The following is a 16,416-nucleotide window of genomic DNA, read 5'->3' on the forward strand; positions in this document are numbered from 1 at the left end:
GCCCCTTCCCTGGACGCTTCCTGCTTGACATCTCAGATTCTGCTCCGATAATTAGTGTGCAAATGCCAGATTGTCACTACAGAAGCGGTCCTCATGTAATCTCCATCATATTATACACATGCATAAAAATTATTTACATTCGCATAGTTTCAGGCGGGAAAGTGTCACCCAAAAAAAAGTCTCGCGCTGTAAATCCCGTGTTCACAAATTCATCCTAATTTGGATGACTTTTTTTTTTCGTCAAGTAGCATTAAAAAAAAAATGCTGTGATAATTTTTGTCATGATCAAAGATGCCTATTCACAGAAAAATCAAGTTGAAGCATACATAATATACACGCTAAATCCAACGTCATCCCGCCCTCTTCCCTCGCGAGTGAATAAAAGGTGCTAATTAATGTTACGGAGGCCGATGATTGTCGCCAGGTCAACCATCGGCTTTGCCGCTGTCATGCCGGTGACCAAACTGGCGAGGCGCTCGGCGGTGATTGGCAGATGCTGTAATTAGCAGCTGTGTGCTGGCTCCACACATTAAGCGCCACTTCCATTGTGATCAGTCGCCTCAACATGCTGCTTAATGAAGTAGCAAATCCAAATCATTAGCATAATTAATATGGACTCGTGATTGCCTTTCGGGCATATTTGCCGCCGCCTCTCTCCCTTCATCTTTTATCGACACCATGTCGTGTGCATTAGTTGAGCTTATGGGTGATCTGTGACTAATCTATAACTTATTTTCTCCCAATGCTCCTTGTAGATGGGGGATGAGGCCAAACGAACCCTAGCGAAATCCACCGTTTAGCGCCGACCAATGAAATGATGTTTCTTTATTTGATTGCGCACGGCCTTAAGTCAACTGGCTCATGTCGGGGAAAGGGCAAACAACACGGCGCGGATTTAGTTCCTTGATTCGGCACGTTGACTTGGCGGTCTCAGAGTGTGTCCTTAATCCCACTAAAAGGTTCAGGGGACAAATCAACAGAAATCAGAAGACCGCTTGGTGACGTTTCAATTAGAAATTAAAGTGAATTTGTTTCCCCTCGTGTTTAGCATTGATGTAAACACTGCGGGGCTGAATTTGCTGACAATTGGGATTTTTTTTTTTTGAAACCGTATTGGTCTGATTAAGAAGCACGTGGTGAAAATATGGACATCAGCGCTGTTTTAATGAGGAGCGGATGGTTGTTTTATCAAATTTGAGCGCGCCATTCAGCCGCAGTGACGGAGCCTCCAACGAGACAGGCGGTATGTCACGGCATTGATCGGGTTGTAAAAGGGCCGGCGCATCATAACTCGGTGAGGCAGGATGCGATCAAGATTTGCAGAAGGTAATTGGAGGCAACTGGGGCTCATCTCTCTTGTTTTACGATGTTACATCTTGAATGGAAAAGGCTGTGCGAGACTTCGGATTGGTAGGCTGGCGACGAACCGGCGACCTTCGGGTTGGTTGATGACAACGGTAGCGCCAAAGGCAAACCGCCCAGATAAGGTTCCATTCTCAAGGCTCAGCAGTCCTGGAACTCTACGGTGACCCGTCAGTGGGCCTCCATCGCTTTTGCTTTTTGGGTCCATAGCCCTGAACTCTGAAAGCCAAGACCAAGTAGACAGATCCAAACTATCTCTAGAATAATCCCTGTCAGATGGCAGCAATTAGCATGTTCTGGTGTTAATTTGGTTTCCGGTCAAACTGGCATTTCTTGTGATCTGTGTCGGAATCTATCTGCAACAATGGAGCCTCTTTTCCCCTTTTCGAGTCCCTCGTCATTTGAGCTTCGATCGTAGTTCCTGTATTTGCTCCCCTTCATGACCTCTTGTATGTTGCCCGCCGTCGTGCTGCTCCTCCTCCAGGCAGACAGGCTAATTTGGTTTGAGTCTTATCGGGACAAAAAGATCATGTGCACTCTATTAACCTTTCCGGGGGCCCTCTTACTGTACACTTAATGATTATCGTGGCTGCCGCACAGCACTCGGCTCGCTTGTTGCATACCTTTATCGCCATCTCGCACGATAATGAATGTTTACGAAACAGAAGGACGGGAGGGAAAGGGTAGATTTGAATGTTTTTCGTGTAAGCAAGGCGAGCCATTTATCTACGCAGTCATGCGACTAACAAGACGTCAGAAATGCGTCGCAAGTAGACGGAGGCCACTTTTGAATGCATTTCACTCTACCTGTTTCTCGTGATTAGCATATTATAGCAAAGTAAGCATACCGGCGTGACGCTGTCACCTCGCCAGGGCTTCCTATTAGAAAACTTTCCTCGTCAAACTCTCAGTTAACTTTGTGCCCTCCTGAGTTGTTGTTCTGCTGTGGTGCGATAGTTTTATAATGATTTAAACAGGTGGTGACCCAAAAAATAAAAAAGGTTTCTGGGTGGGCCTTGGAGTAAAGATTCTCTTCACCAATTACGCGCCATACAAAACCTATTTATATGTCGGCCCATGCTTCCCCGACTTGCTTCTCGCTTCCTGGGCTTTGCCGAATGCCTTCGTCAGCTTCCTGCTAAATGAAACAAATCTCGTATCCAAGTGGCGGCAGACAAATCGGCGCGCTAATGAAAATATTATCGTGTTGACTGTTGCGACGCAAGAGCGGGCAGGGCTTGAAATATGGTCATCCGTTTGTGTTCCTGGGCTGAGGTAAAAAATGCGCGGGATGTATCGTCGGCATTAAATGCGACCTCGATGCTCACCACCCGTAGTACAGAAACAAGTGTAAAGTTTGTACTAGCATTTGTTACTTGGCAGTTATTTATTCCATGTGACGGCGAGCTTTTTTCTGTTGCTCTAACAAGCCACGTGGTTTGCTCATTTGTCTTCATTAAAAAGGGAATATTGCGCCTTTGATTCATGCGGGAAGTCATATTTCCACGGGTGCGCCGCAGGGACAATTATTCAGGCTAAATGCCCGCTACAGGTGACAGTTATTTCCCCATGTGAGTGTGAGGATGGAGTCAGGTAGTCTACCTGTGTTCAGGACTTGTAACCATGACAACAGCATGGCAGTCGGTAGCGCTTAGCTCCGTCTTTTTGTTTACGCCCGTTTTCATCGATGACGTCGGTCCTGATTTGTATTACGCCAATTTTGTGTCCAAGCCACTTCCGTCCCTCCATTCAGCCTGCAAAAGTTGTGCAACTTCCGCTCCACTATCTCATTAATTCCGTCCTTCCGCCCCCTTTGATTAGCGACTCGGGGAATCATTGGCTTACGTCAGTTAATGGGCTGTCAAGGCCTCATCACTTGTAGCGTCCAGTCGCTAATGATGACTCAGTCGGTGGAGCGGCCCCCTTCGCGGAAACGTCCCCGCACCCGCCGAGATTTTTGTGTCGTCGTCTGCGTTTAATTGCGTACGACCCTCGGCTCCAGCTAATTACGTCGTCACCAAAGTGTATAACCGGTGCAAATAAAACGCTGCAGTCGGCGAGGCCGATTGGGCCTGGTAATGGCAAGACCTCAAATCATTTTGCACTCGGGGAGAAAAAGGATCATAATTTTGAAAAAGTCAATGCATGACTCTTAAATTAAGGTTTTTGTGTTATTGTTTACCGCCAGACATAGTGATGATAATAATAAGCACTTTCGAAAGCGGGGTTACTTTAATATATGTCACGTTCCCCTTTGGAAAACTATTGAAGCTTTCCAGATCTTGAATTGCAGACTGCTTTGCTATGAGGGAAAGAAGAAAAAGAAAGCAAGCGTAGCCTTGAAGGAGAGGGATGTTGATTGGATCTGAGGTTTCACGCAGCAGCCGTTTGGAACGGCCGTTGATTTCGGCTGCTTGCGATCGCCGCCTTTGTCTGAAAGCGTCGACTTTTAATTACCAACCATACATGACGAGTTGACGGGGAGGCGGCATCAGATGCCATCGAGACACTTGGCTTTGAGAAGAGGGGTCGAGGCCTCGCGTTGGGGGGGAGAGGAGAGGAAGCGCCAACTCGCGTTTCCATTCACTCCAAAAGAGCAACTAGCACAGATTGGGTAGGATGATCAATCCAGCCAAAGCCTGTATCTGCAGCAGTTTTTTTTAAATCGGGATCTGTGTCTCCACACTGCCCCCTTCTGGTCACTGTGACCTCAGGCATTGCCAGAAAATGCGCAAAACCTGCCTGCAATATTTACAGACATTGTGCGTGATGTCACATGATTCGCTATTTGTCCCCCCCCTCCCTGATTTCACTACAATGTGATGATAGTCAGCGCACAAAACTGTGACCTTGAATCCTAGATGAGGACATGAGAGTAGAGAGCCTCTCGACCTTTCCTTGTGTCCGAGTGGATTCGACTTGGTTTTCCACTCGTAATCTCCGGTTGTGTCTCTCAAAGCTTATGAAAGGTGGGAGGGGGGGGGGGGCTTCATATCTACTTGTATTGCCGTGAACAGAACAGCATGACACACGCACGCACGCACACTCACAAACACAAACAAACGCAGCAGATCTGATTTCCTCCTTGGTCGTGGACTTTTAAAAGGCAGATAATATTCCGCCGACGTTCTTGTGGGAAATTAAAAAGAGGCGCTGGTCAACAACTGCCCCCCGCCACCCCTGATAAGAGTCTTTTGCGGGCTTCGTTCTCACTGGGATCAGCAATGAGTGAAAGAAAAAAAGGGGGGGGGCTGCAGCTGCGAAAACATTTGAGTCATGATTTATTCTAAGTAGTCAATGTTAATACAATGGAAGGTATTAGATGTTCATTTAAATTTGCATTTATTTTAAGAACCACTTGGTACTAATAATGGTCAAATAATTTGACATCTACATTTAAAAAATGCATTGAGTTTATAAAATGATTTATTGTAAAAAAAAAAAAAGTCACTTTATAATAAAATGTTTGGTAGATTTAGTGCAGATTTTAGGACAGTGGACAGTTTTACTTACATCTTAAAATCTTTGATTCATTAAATGGTTATTTGATTCATTTCAAATCTAATATTAGGCAAATTTATTTTTAAAATTGTCATATGTTAATTTAATGATTATCGACAACAATTCATAATTTATCTTTGTAATGCTGTAATCTTTAAAAAAAAAACAATTGAATCCAAGTGATGAACTCATTCACTGCCATATAGAGTCAAAGCTTCGTTTTTCTTGGGCTAACAGTGAAGAAATTAATTAATGGATGGACTTTTTGGGGCGGTGGTGTTTGGTAACACCTAATCTCTGAATATTCTACAGCAGTAGGCTTCTTGCTATGTTTGACATGATGCCAAGCAAAAGCTTTGGGGCCCAGTCAGTCAGCCAGTATGTGAGCTGCGCCCGCCAAAGAGGGACGTCTGGTCCGGTCCGGTCCAGACGTCTGATTGCTTCCAGATGACAATCGGAGTTGGTGCGACCCGAGACGGTGGACGATCATACGGCGGAGGACGCGTGAGCAGATGCTTCCCGATGGCCTCCGATGTGCTCGTGGCGGTTTTACTCTTCTGCACCCTGGCATCCGCGCAACCCCCTCGCTCAGGTGAGTCTGTCCCGTAAATATTTACCGGCTTTTAAAAAGCTACACCTTAAGACGGCAGAATCAATCTTTCGATTGGAAAGTCTGCGTTTTGTTGATGCTGGCGCCGGTCACTGAATTTCTCGCCAAGCTCTTGTGGCGTCACGTGACCCGAACGCAACTTGACACGTTTGATTTGTTACCCAATCGTGGCAAAAGTGTTGCACGTGCCCCCAAAATGTCAGAGTTGGGATAAATATGCCTCAAAAGTCAACGCTGAAGGCTCGAGCAATGATAATTTGGTGATGAAAACCCTAGAACCTGAAAGAAGTACTCTTTCGTGGAAAAAGCTTTTAGCTGTATTCATGAGTGTCGATTTGTGGTTCCGCCGGGATCACAAGTCCCCGGTGCAGGCATAAGGCCATCCGGCGACGCTAACGTGTTCAATGATGGTTGTTGTCCTGATGGCTCAGCTTTGTACCCAGCGGCGTTGCAGCCAAAGCAGGGTGCACCCTGGCTTCTGAATCCTTCCTTCCAGCAATCCGCGGAAGACGTGGAGCTCCTCTTTGAGGTTAGCACACATCATGGGAATCATCAGCACGAGGAACAGGAATGTGTACCCTCCTCACGACGCGTCCCCCGCCACATTCATGTCGCACTAAATCCATTTCCTTGTCGTCCATTCAGATTTTGTTGTCCGGAATGGAAATCCGAGTCCGAGAGCCGCTCGTCATCCCCGATCCGGAGCTGGCGTCCCTCCGTGGCGCTCGCGTACTGGAGCTCATCTGCGACGACGTCCTCCCCAAGAGCCTTCCGGACGTCCTGCGTCTGTCCGCCCGGCTGGACGGACGCCGCCGCCCTCTGAGTGCGCCCGACTTTGAGAGGACCGTGTTGACGCTGGTCTATGCCGCCCAGACCGCGGCGGCGGCGGCAGACGGCACAGAGAGGCGCCGGGCCTGGGTCCGGTCCCTCGTCCGCCTCTTCGAGGCCATCCGGAAGGACCTGGACTTCTAAGGGTGTGGTTTTCATTTAGTTTGTGCCTACAGTGGATATTCAAAAGCTGCTTTCTTCTACGGTGTATATGTCAGTCATGTGATATTGTAAAATGTAATGTGAGATAGTTCCAAGTATTTCCACATTCTTCATTGTTTTATCGAGTGCAGTGATTTGGCGCGGCGCGCCAACTCAGCAAAGAGTGATTAGGACGGAAATGAAAAGAGAAGACAGGAATTTCCTGTCTTTCTTTGACAAGGATTATTCGGAATATTTGAGCAATATTCATGGGGCGTGAATGATCATACAAGAACACGTAATCATTGACTGGAAGGTCGCGTCACAATTTTTGTGAAAAATCTGTGCTTCATACATATTTTTACAGTGTAGCGTGATGCTATTCATACTTGTGGGATGTTTTATCAAATATTAAAATCAATCACACTCGACTGAATATGAATGAGTTTCTGCCTGTCTCATGCTATGTAGGTTAAAATTTTCCACTCTTATAATGTGGGGACAGCACACCCATGTGGTTATTGAGTCAAAGGGGCTCTTAGTTTTTCTTCTTTCATTCTGTTACTTGACATTTTTTAATTCACAAAGAAATACATTCAAAATGATTGGATTTTGTTTAGTTCTTGAATATCGGTGAATTATGGTTGGTTATTGTTGTCGAATGAAACTGTAGTTTATGCTGTGCATTTCTTTCCCTAGTAGCGCTACCTTCAAGCCCTTACGTACAGTACTTAAATACTATTATCACCCATAAATATTGTTCAGAAATCTTATAAAAAGTTGTAAAACGACTTGTGTTTCATCTGCAGTGCGTTGCTCGTCCACTGGGTGGCGGCATATCCCAACGGCAGTCAATGATGCATGTGAGAATGAGTCATTTCTTGCACCAAGTACCGTACCGTAGGTATGTTCATTGCGACTCACATTTGAACTTCCAGTCCATTCGAAATGTCGTTGATCCATTTTGAAATGTTATTTTGCATTCAATGGTGTTTTTTCTTTGTTCATAACAGGATCGTCTTAAGTGTGCGAGCATGCTGCCATGAGTACAAGCTGGTCTGTGTCCCTGATCAAGTGGCCGGTGAGTTCTTTTCAACTTGTTTCCAATATAACAAATGTTTTTTTCATGACAAAACTTGCAAACAGATAAAAAAAGACTTTCGTGTGACATGAAATACCGCAATGAATTACCTGGCAACGTGACAAAGTTACACCCAACGTAGCAAATTTCTTTATAAATGCGATATCAACCCAAATTCAAGAGATAACCTCAGATTAGCATTTAGAAAGAAACAAAGTCCAATGGTGGGCCAGGGGGAATGTGTTCCTTTAACCTTCCGCGAAACTTCCCGATATTCGGCGTGTATAATTGCTGGACCACCTCAGTCCAACTTCTGATAAGATCTACCTTTGATCACTTTTGACAGCAGGCGCCATCGCAAACTGATCCCTCGGAGATAACGGGGAAATGTACAATTTATCACTGCCACGGCATTCCCCCCAGGATGGGATTTTCTTTCTTCACGGATTCTCCGTGGGTGTTTCCAGTCAGTCAGGGCCCTGATTTCAAGGTCAGGGTTCACCATGCCCGTCGTCCCTTCCACATGTCAATCGGCAATCAGTTGGCTCCTGGAATTGAAACAGAAGTGACTTTAAATGCCGTTCCACAAGTCTCCAACCATGCGCTTTCACAAAACGAGACTGCTGTCCGCTTGGCAAACCGGGTGTTACAGCTAAGTGGCAGGGCAGGAGAAGTGAGGTGTCGATCCTTCCTCTCCTGGATTCTGAACCTTTTCCGGCAAAGGAGTCTTCTGAAAGTAGCTTTCAAAGCCACTGCGGGACGCTGTCGTTCCGGCTCAGTTACGACTTGTATACACGCTCTGTTCCCCAATCCATGTCTGTGCTTTTAATACCGAATAACTTTTACCAATACAAGCATGAGGACTGAAGAGTTTGGCCGAGACTAAGAAAGGCGTAATGTACACACGGCATGCAGGCGAGGAGCCGGAGCGTCATCCATCCTGGATAACGTAAACGTCCGGCGGTTGGCCAAGAGTGTGCTTTAAACACGAGCCGGCAGCTCAATGGGACGATGGACAGGCGGGTGGGCCGCGCCAAAATAAACCTCGAAGAAGGACCGTCTGCCCTGAAGTGGCTACGGCCCTCCAGAGTGTAGGCGCCGGTCTTGCCACTTGCTCCACTGCTGCCCGTTTAAACACATCAAGCGGCAGCAGCCCCCGACATGCAAACTTAATACCAGATGGCTCTTGTGATCCACTGAAGCATGACGAATGACTGACTTTGACCGGGGCGCGAGGGTTAAGTCGTATCCCTTACCCGACCGACCTTGGCATTCGATACGGATGCGTGAAGTGGGTTCCCACGTGTCCCCGCTGGGAGGTGACGAGCAAAGACCCCGTGGCAGGTCAGAGCAGACTTCACCACGTATCTGAACCGCTCAATCCCTGAACCTCCAAACACTTTTTCACAAATGAGTCCGTCCCTGAGGTTCACTTGCCAGGTTTCCTTCTGCGAATCGTCCCCTTGTGAACCTTCCACTCCCCCCGAGTGGAACCCATCAACCTCGGGTCCACCCCAGAGATTCACTCACCTTGATACCTTCTCTGAAACATGTCCCAGACACACTCTACAAATTAGTCCCGTCCATGAGGTTCCCCAGCCAGGTTGGCTTTTGTAACCCCGCCCCCGCCCCCCCCCCCCCCCCCCCCCCATCCCTCGGGAGCAAAAACCTTCCAAATCAAAACCTCCTTCCTCAAGTTTGTCTGACGCAGACTCATTTGCTTTCTGCAAGACGCCCTCCACAAATTAGGACATTCCTGAGATTCCCTCGCCGCCTTCTGTGAAACGTCCCCCAGGAACCCTCCACAAATTAGTCCGTCCGTGAGGTTTAACCCGCAGGTTGCTTTTGATAAAACATACCCCCGACCTGATCTGAAACCTGCCGTTCCCTCCGCAACTTTGTCACCTGCTTTCCTTCTGGAAGACACCCTGCGCAAATGAGTCCCTCCCTGAGGTTCATCTGCCAGATTGCCGTCTGTGAAACATCCCTCATATCCAAACCCAACTGACAACCGCTCACTCTGGGATCTTCCGGTTCCCTGCTCAAATGTGTCCGACACAGAGTTACACTCAGCAGGTTGTTTAATTAATCAGTCATTTTGCCCTCTCTCAATTAACTCGATTACTTGACCCTCCTTCAGAAGTCTAAACCATTAAATCAGCATTACTTGGGGTTCCGATCAATAATGAATACCCGTGCTAAGCAAATGAGCGGGCGGTGTAAAAGCCAGCCTGTTTAATTAACTCAACGAGGTGAACTCCGCCCCCCCCCTCACCCCCCAGGAATGAATGGAGCTAATTAGATGAGGGGCGCTCTGCAGTATGCTCAAGTATTCCCGTCAGAGTCTCCAACGAATGGTCTCGTCATTCCAGAGGGACACCTTTTGTCAAAAAAATCAAAGTCCTGCGATTGAAATTAGGAGTTAAAAATGTTCAGATAATTAAGTACAAGAGCACAAAAGTTCAGGTTAATTTTTAAACATGCTGTGTTGGCAAATACTTTACTTCATTAGTCTAAACGCAACCCACCTAAGCAGAATTTCACTCACAATTGCTGTCTACCGCTTAATGACGACTCAGCATGGCTACACTACGAAAGTCTGAAAATAGACGTCCGCGTTGAATATACTCGTCACGACGCACGTTCATTCGATTCTTTCGACCTGTATTGCAGGCTGGTGGAGTTGAAATGCAAATGTAATCTAAATATGGCGCACGCTCAAAACAAAATGTGAAAATTATTCCGCTAACACAGTCGTGGTTTGCGTTTGATGATATGCAAAATGAAAGCCATATGCCGCATGGGCCTGGCACAGGATTTGCTCCACGGGGGGGGGGGGACGCAGAACGCGGGCCGACTGCAAGGCCCCAGGGGTGCCAGAGCGGCAACTAAAACCCATAAACGGCGCGTCCGTCAAAGCGCGCGGGAAGATCCCACCTGCGAGCTTAACATGACAGTCGAACGGGGGGGGGGGGGGGGTTATTTAGCTCCGGTGTGGGGATTGAAGCATCAATCTTGCGCATCTGCAAAGCCACTCTGGGCTGACTACATCTACATCTGTTATGTCGTTAAAAAAAAAAAAGAGAGAGAGAGAGAAAAAACACCACTGATGACGCCGCGGTAGTCTGTTTTTGATTATTCAACCTGGTAAAATATTTTTATTTTTTTTTCCTCTGGGCGGATGCATCAAAGCGATGTCTTTAAGTGAGTGGAGTGCAGTTTATGAAAGCCCGCCGCTGGAATGACAGTCCAAGTGTGACTTACTTTGACCAAGAGACATTCGCAGGTTTCCATTGCGCCGCGTGCTGACACGAACACTTTTGACGCCCTACGAACAAAGTTTATGGCACCATTTTGTTAGTATGCAAAACTATTGAATTTGAAATGGAATTCTCTTGTAGATGTGACCGTTTGGAGTTTTTATGGCACAACGAGCCATTCGATTCCTTGGCCGCTCTTTTTTTCACGCGTCTAACCCAACATAGTAACGTTTTAAGAAGAATTGCTTCTGTCGCCGCGCTTTGCTTTGTTTGGTCCGCGAGTTGCCGCTGTCTTTGTTCAAAACAGAACTTCGCAGGTCCCGTTGCGGTCATCTCTTTTGTTTTCCCTTGAAAACAGCTGCAAAGAGGCTTGATATGAACATTCCACATCCATGAGGAATTTCAGCCAGTGAAACCCAAACAGCGTGCATACTGGAAGGCAGGATTGATCCAAAGCGATCATAAAATTCACACCCAATCAGTCCCAACCCGAAGGGAACAAGTTGTCGAAGATAAAACCAGATGATCTCACTGATGTCATGAAGGGCCACCTGCTTGTTGGACTGTGTCCCACAAACCAAAATCTCATTTCAATCCCTCTGGTTCCCAGCATCCCAGGGGTCCGATAACGACTTTAAGACTGTTTGAGGATTCCAAAACGAGTCATTGCCTTATCGCCGCCTCTGGTGTTCCCAACGTGTGTTTTTCAGGTGAGTAGTCTCCCAAATCTGAGAATAGAAGCACAAATCCATCCGTATTCGTATCTGGGCTGGCCCACAACCCAAATATGTTTCCAAATAATAGTGAGCAAAAGAATGTATTCGCCACAGCCTGTTGAGGCAGCCAAGAATCCCAATGTAGTATCGGAGGCATGTGTGAAGCTTGCCGTCGCACATTTGGCTCGACTGTTACGCCTCTGATGCAGCAGCCATTTTCCAGGAATGCAGTGTGAACGCGGCGTAAAAAAATTTCCATCAGCGAAAATCAGCACAAAAATCTTTGGACCGCAGCCTGTCTAGGCAGCCAACAGTTGAGGCCAGGCTAGCCTGCAGTATCCTCTTTTACACTTTGACAGTCATTTTCCCGGCTTGCTGCACAGTGTTTACGGTACTGGTGTGCGGGTGGGAAGTTAATTGATGTAGTTAAGCCATGAAGTTATGTTAACTGGGCGACCCGCATCGGCTTGGCGAAGGCGCACAAATCCTATCGTTACCTCTCGCAATTTCGCGGCAAAGAAATTTGAGAAAAGGCGAAGAAAACGTCTCTCGCGGGTAATGGCAAGAAAACGTTTGAAGCGGCCATGTCGTGAATCATGTTGTGTAAGTATTCATTGGCAAAATGTTCATCCCGCTGTAAAGCTCACGCGTTTGCTGTCTTGTTAATGACAGGGGCGAGGAAGAAGAGCGAGGGGGGGGGGGGGTTGGCGTAACAGGACACCCGCCCCTCGCTGCCTCTTCCCCGCTCTCCTCCCTCTCCTCGCCGCTCTCAGTCAACTCCACTCGCGAGGCGGAACAGCTTCCTCCGCCGAGTCCCGGGAAGTGCTGAGATACTTTTTTCTCTTTTTTTTTTAAACCTACCCGTTTACCATTCGGCTTCTCTTGTCTTCACCTGGATTAGCAGTGTGGGCGGCCGCTTCTGAAATCTGCGCGTGTCACACTGCGATCCTTCTCGATTCAGGATCAGGTGGAAGGCATCATCAGGTGAACTCTCCTCTCATGCATTTGTGTGACGTTCCCACTGCATCTTATCAACTTTGCCTTAACTTTAGGGGAGCTTATCAGGAGCCGGAATGTTCCAAATACTCCGAATATGAACATCTGCTGTCAGCGTCGCTGGGTGTGGTGCGCCAACACACAGGACAGATTGAGCAACCCGTTGCAACTCTGTCGTCCACTCAGCTATTTTTATGATGGCGGAATATTTCAGGAAAGGCAGACAGCGAGGCGTGATGTCTTGTTAGGAAGTTTTTAGGCTGCCGTGTGGATCGCTAACTGCTTCATCTCGGCTATTCTGCAGCGGCATTCTGGAATTCCTGGATCTTGGCACTTTGGATGTCCTGAGGTGTGGATAGGCGGGGGTCCGGGTCAGGTTCAAGGAGCGTTGCACGCATGACGGGATGTCGGGGAGATGACTTGAGCAGCTGCGGGAATTTCAGCGGCCAGCAATTCTCCGCGCCGGTTGAGCAGATGTTGGGGAGGCTCGGAACGTGATCGAGTTTGGACAACTGGCAACAATGACTTTCGGAGGCCAGCGTGCGACGATGAGCTTTGTGGAAACCGTTATTTGGTCGCTGAAGCGGGTTCATTTTTTTATTTTTTGATTGTTTTGGTTTTTTTGCCAGTAGACGTGAAATTGTCCAGAAAATGGCTCATAATAATGTTTCATTTATCACGAGCAATTACGATGTTATTCGAATTATCGTAATATGAGTCGGAGCCCGACCAAAAATAGCCAAAATCTGCAAATTTACTGAAAGAAACATCAAACGCGTGAGTAATGACTCGGGTACAGAAGGATGACGGAGGGTAGTTTCCAAAAAAACAATCTGTGAAAAGGTGAATGACCAAAATAGTGACCTGGAAATATGTACGGGTCCGCTGGAAAGATCCTCGTCATTGAAAGCTGCATGCACCTTTTTCAGATTTTAATTTTTGCCACTTGAATTGTTTTTCCGCACTGACCCCATCCAACCGGTCTCGCTTGGTGCACTGGGAGCAGAAAATTCCCCAAAGTGTTTCCCTACACTTGAATTGAAGATTTTTATTGATGGAGGCGTGTCGTTCTCGATACTTTTTTATATATATATATTTTGGGGTGCACAAAGTGCACTAAAGGTTTCATTGCCTTGTTGCAGCGTGGCAATCATCAATGTTTCAGCGTGCATGCATAAGCCATGAGAGCAGAGATCCACCTGCTTGTAAGAACAATATTTTTTTTATGGCCGTAAGAGGCTTTGAGTTTGCTCGAGCCCCACCGGCGCTACAGTCGGCTACCTGCCGCCGATCAATAATTAACGTCTGGACGAAGAATGAGGGTTTACTTCATCCATTTTTCAGGGAGGCGCCTGTGCAAAGATACGGAATGGAAAACTGACAATTTCGTGTTAAATAAAATTTAAAAAAAGACACTAAAACAACTGAGTTGAAAGTCTCGGATGGAAAACGGTTTTCAAGACATAAATAATGAAAATATTCCTTTTTCAAAAATATTAAACATAAAAATGACTACATCTGCATAAGTCATGTGGGTTCCCACTTTTATTTTTTTTTTGGTTGTTGTTGACTTGGTGGAGGTGATTTGTAGTTCTAACTCCAGTGTTGCGTCTCCCCTTTCAGGCGGTGCCGTCCCGTCCCGTCAGTCATGAGCCGGTCAGCTGCACCGGCCAAGTCGGCGGTGGGCATGCCGCCCCTTCTTCTCCTTGCCCTTCTGGTGAGCCGCTTCTCCGAGGGCGTCGGCGGCCTTCCTCAGCCGCTGCCCCGAGTCTTCCTCTCGTTTGACGGTAAGCGCATCAAAGATGAATGCCTTTTGCGCTTTAATGAGTCTGCGTCGCCGCCGCGTGTTTACTGGCACGCCGGTGCAAGCCCCCGCGGTGCCTTCATTAGTCGAGTACACAGCTCGCGGATTCATTAGTAGCGAGAGTACACAGCCTGGGGGGCTTTAATGCAAACAGTCTGCTGTGGATTTCTCCGGCTCGATCTGTTTCTTATCGTACGATTCGGACTGGGAGAGTCCATTGGAATCCCGCCGAGAGAGAAACCTCGGCAACCTGCTGCTCGTTAAATTTTAATCCTCTCGGCTCGCCGCGCTTTTGTTTTATTTCATTTCCCAGATGTAGAATTGTCGTGTGAATGTTTGAAACGAGGGCCTTTGAGGGTCAGCTCGAGTCTCAAAGTGCCATCAAGTAAGTTTGGGAAAGTTCATTTTGAAATGTGGTGTTGCTTTTTTTGTTGTTGTTGTACAAGGTCATTTGACTACTTTAAAGTATTTTTATTCGATATGAATATAATTGTTGTATGTATGTGTTTTCATATATATTTTTTTAAATCTGCTTTTTTATAGTTTTCGAACTATATATATTTTAGCATCGCAGAATTTTTTTAAAGTGTAAACCTCCTGTCCTTCATAATTTTCTTGAAATTGTACAATTCCCTTTCTTTGTTTCTATTTCATCCTATTGCGGTAGATTAGTCTTCTTTATATTGCATTTTTTTCGCGAAGAATTATTCCCCTCCTTTTTCCCAAAATGACTTCCTGCAGGCCTCTGATTGGCTACCATCTCCTGTTTGTCAAAACGTTGTAGCGCCACCTGTTGAGGTTGTTTACAGCCTTTGTTCGTCCTTTGAGGTGCACCCACGTTCGCGTTTTTGTCCTTCTCATCTCAGCAAACGTCATGTTACGATTTACAGTCCAGCTCTTCATTTTGCGGACGGTGTCGGTTTGCGTCTCGGTGGGATTGCCCGCCTCAAAGTTGGGATTCAAACAAAGCGCTAGCGAGCACCGAGCCTGCTTCTGTTTAGTGTGAGATGCCTGCACGGTAGCGCTGTGTTTAATTACCTCGGCATGTGTGAAGTTGGTGTGGAAATACAGACGCCACACATGCTGTTGGTTTTATCAATCGGCAGCGATGGCGCGTCGCGTAGATGACGCTGAGACGCAAACGCAGATCTCAATCATCTTTTGACACCCGCTAACGCTAAATCACCGCGTCGCCTTTAGTTGCGATGGCGCACTCGATTATTTGGCTTCGCCGCGTTTATTGTGCGGCTTCAATTGTGGCTTGGCGGTGCCACGACAGGAAGCCTTGAGTATGCACGGCGAGAAGAGCGAAAGAATGTCGGAGGCAGCAAGTTCTCAGCGGGGGGGGGGGGGGGGGGGGGGTGCCAAAGGTCCCGTGGGCAACCGAAGCCGCCTCGGGGCCGATCGGGTGTCAGTCGGGAGGATATTTCGGAGCGGGAGAACGCCTCATTTATTGATTATTTTCCCTGAGTAACTTCCAGACTATAATAACGAACAACCATCCAGAAAATGTGGGGGCAGATCTTTGCTGGCCACCCAGCAGGTGCCCCCCAAAATTCCAGAAGAAAGCAAGCTAGGAAAATAGCCCAGAGCGAGCCTCAAGCGCACGCTTCAGGCAGAAATTCCTGTCGGATATCAAGACAGAACTCGATGAGACACTTTCCATCGACTGGTCATGTCTAAGGAGAAGTTTCCAGCCAATCGGTGCCATTCCTTTCCTCGTCTGACGCTTCCATCGAGCAACGGTGGAAGTTGACATTTGTGGGAATTTCAGGTTGGTTAAGAAATCGGTGGGCCCGGCGGTGCGTGTTTACGATTCAGATCATTTCATCCTGTGAGCGATCTCACTGTAAGCTGCTCCCCAAATCGAGGAATGTTTATTTTAAAATCCAAAGTTCACCTGCTGGGCGGACACGCGGACTGATTGATTACACTGCTAGCTTCCACTTCGGTTTTTTTCACCGCGCAAGCCTCATTTGGAGGAGAATGTTGTCACCACGGGGATAGATGTCAGTCGTAGAAGGAAGCGCGGGAAGGAACTGAAAGTTTCCAGGTCGGCCGAATGTGCCTTCCTTCAGCTGATTGGTGGCAAACATCTTTGCGCTGAGTCACTCCGC

The 16,416-nt window shown here is 47.3% G+C and overlaps 2 protein-coding genes across 5 annotated transcripts in view; both read left to right on the forward strand.

The window, feature by feature from the left end:
• On the forward strand, positions 1-7,504 carry fam180a (family with sequence similarity 180 member A). Of its 2 annotated transcripts, XR_015099208.1 has the most exons (5): positions 1-5,455; positions 5,905-6,002; positions 6,119-6,447; positions 7,252-7,346; positions 7,456-7,504. XR_015099208.1 is itself a non-coding variant. In XM_086103074.1 (3 exons), the coding sequence occupies exons 1-3, from the start codon at positions 5,311-5,313 to the stop codon at positions 6,443-6,445; spliced, it is 570 nt and encodes a 189-aa protein (XP_085959200.1). In that variant the 5' UTR covers positions 1-5,310; the 3' UTR covers positions 6,446-6,873. The 2 variants fall into 2 exon arrangements, 1 of the variants encoding a protein (XP_085959200.1); XM_086103074.1 differs by lacking the exons at positions 7,252-7,346; positions 7,456-7,504 and having other exon boundaries at positions 6,119-6,873.
• sema3c (sema domain, immunoglobulin domain (Ig), short basic domain, secreted, (semaphorin) 3C) overlaps positions 7,483-16,416 on the forward strand; it is a 23,126-nt gene continuing 14,192 nt past the window's right edge. For 2 of the 3 annotated variants that reach the window (XR_015099207.1, XM_086103069.1), the window contains exons 1-3: positions 7,483-7,523; positions 11,394-11,493; positions 14,119-14,282. Coding sequence is in view for 2 of the 3 variants with exons in the window: in XM_086103069.1 (XP_085959195.1) it covers positions 14,144-14,282 (139 nt within the window). In the remaining variant the exon portion in view is untranslated. Of the gene's footprint in view, positions 7,524-11,393; positions 11,494-12,263; positions 12,484-14,118; positions 14,283-16,416 lie in introns of those variants that run through there. The other variant, XM_086103070.1, reaches the window with a different exon arrangement.

The sequence above is a fragment of the Hippocampus guttulatus genome, chromosome 22 (genome assembly GCF_054856545.1).
Source record: "Hippocampus guttulatus isolate MCC_2025c chromosome 22, RoL_Hgut_1.0, whole genome shotgun sequence".
Lineage (NCBI taxonomy): Eukaryota > Metazoa > Chordata > Actinopteri > Syngnathiformes > Syngnathidae > Hippocampus > Hippocampus guttulatus.

Excerpts from the sequence above, each read along its gene's own strand:
- fam180a (XM_086103074.1), top strand. The coding sequence starts at position 5,311 with ATGACAATCGGAGTTGGTGCGACCCGAGACGGTGGACGATCATACGGC. Across the intron at positions 5,456-5,904 it reads CGCGCAACCCCCTCGCTCAG|CTTTGTACCCAGCGGCGTTG; the intron begins GTGAGTCTGTCC and ends CTGATGGCTCAG. Across the intron at positions 6,003-6,118 it reads ACGTGGAGCTCCTCTTTGAG|ATTTTGTTGTCCGGAATGGA; the intron begins GTTAGCACACAT and ends TCGTCCATTCAG.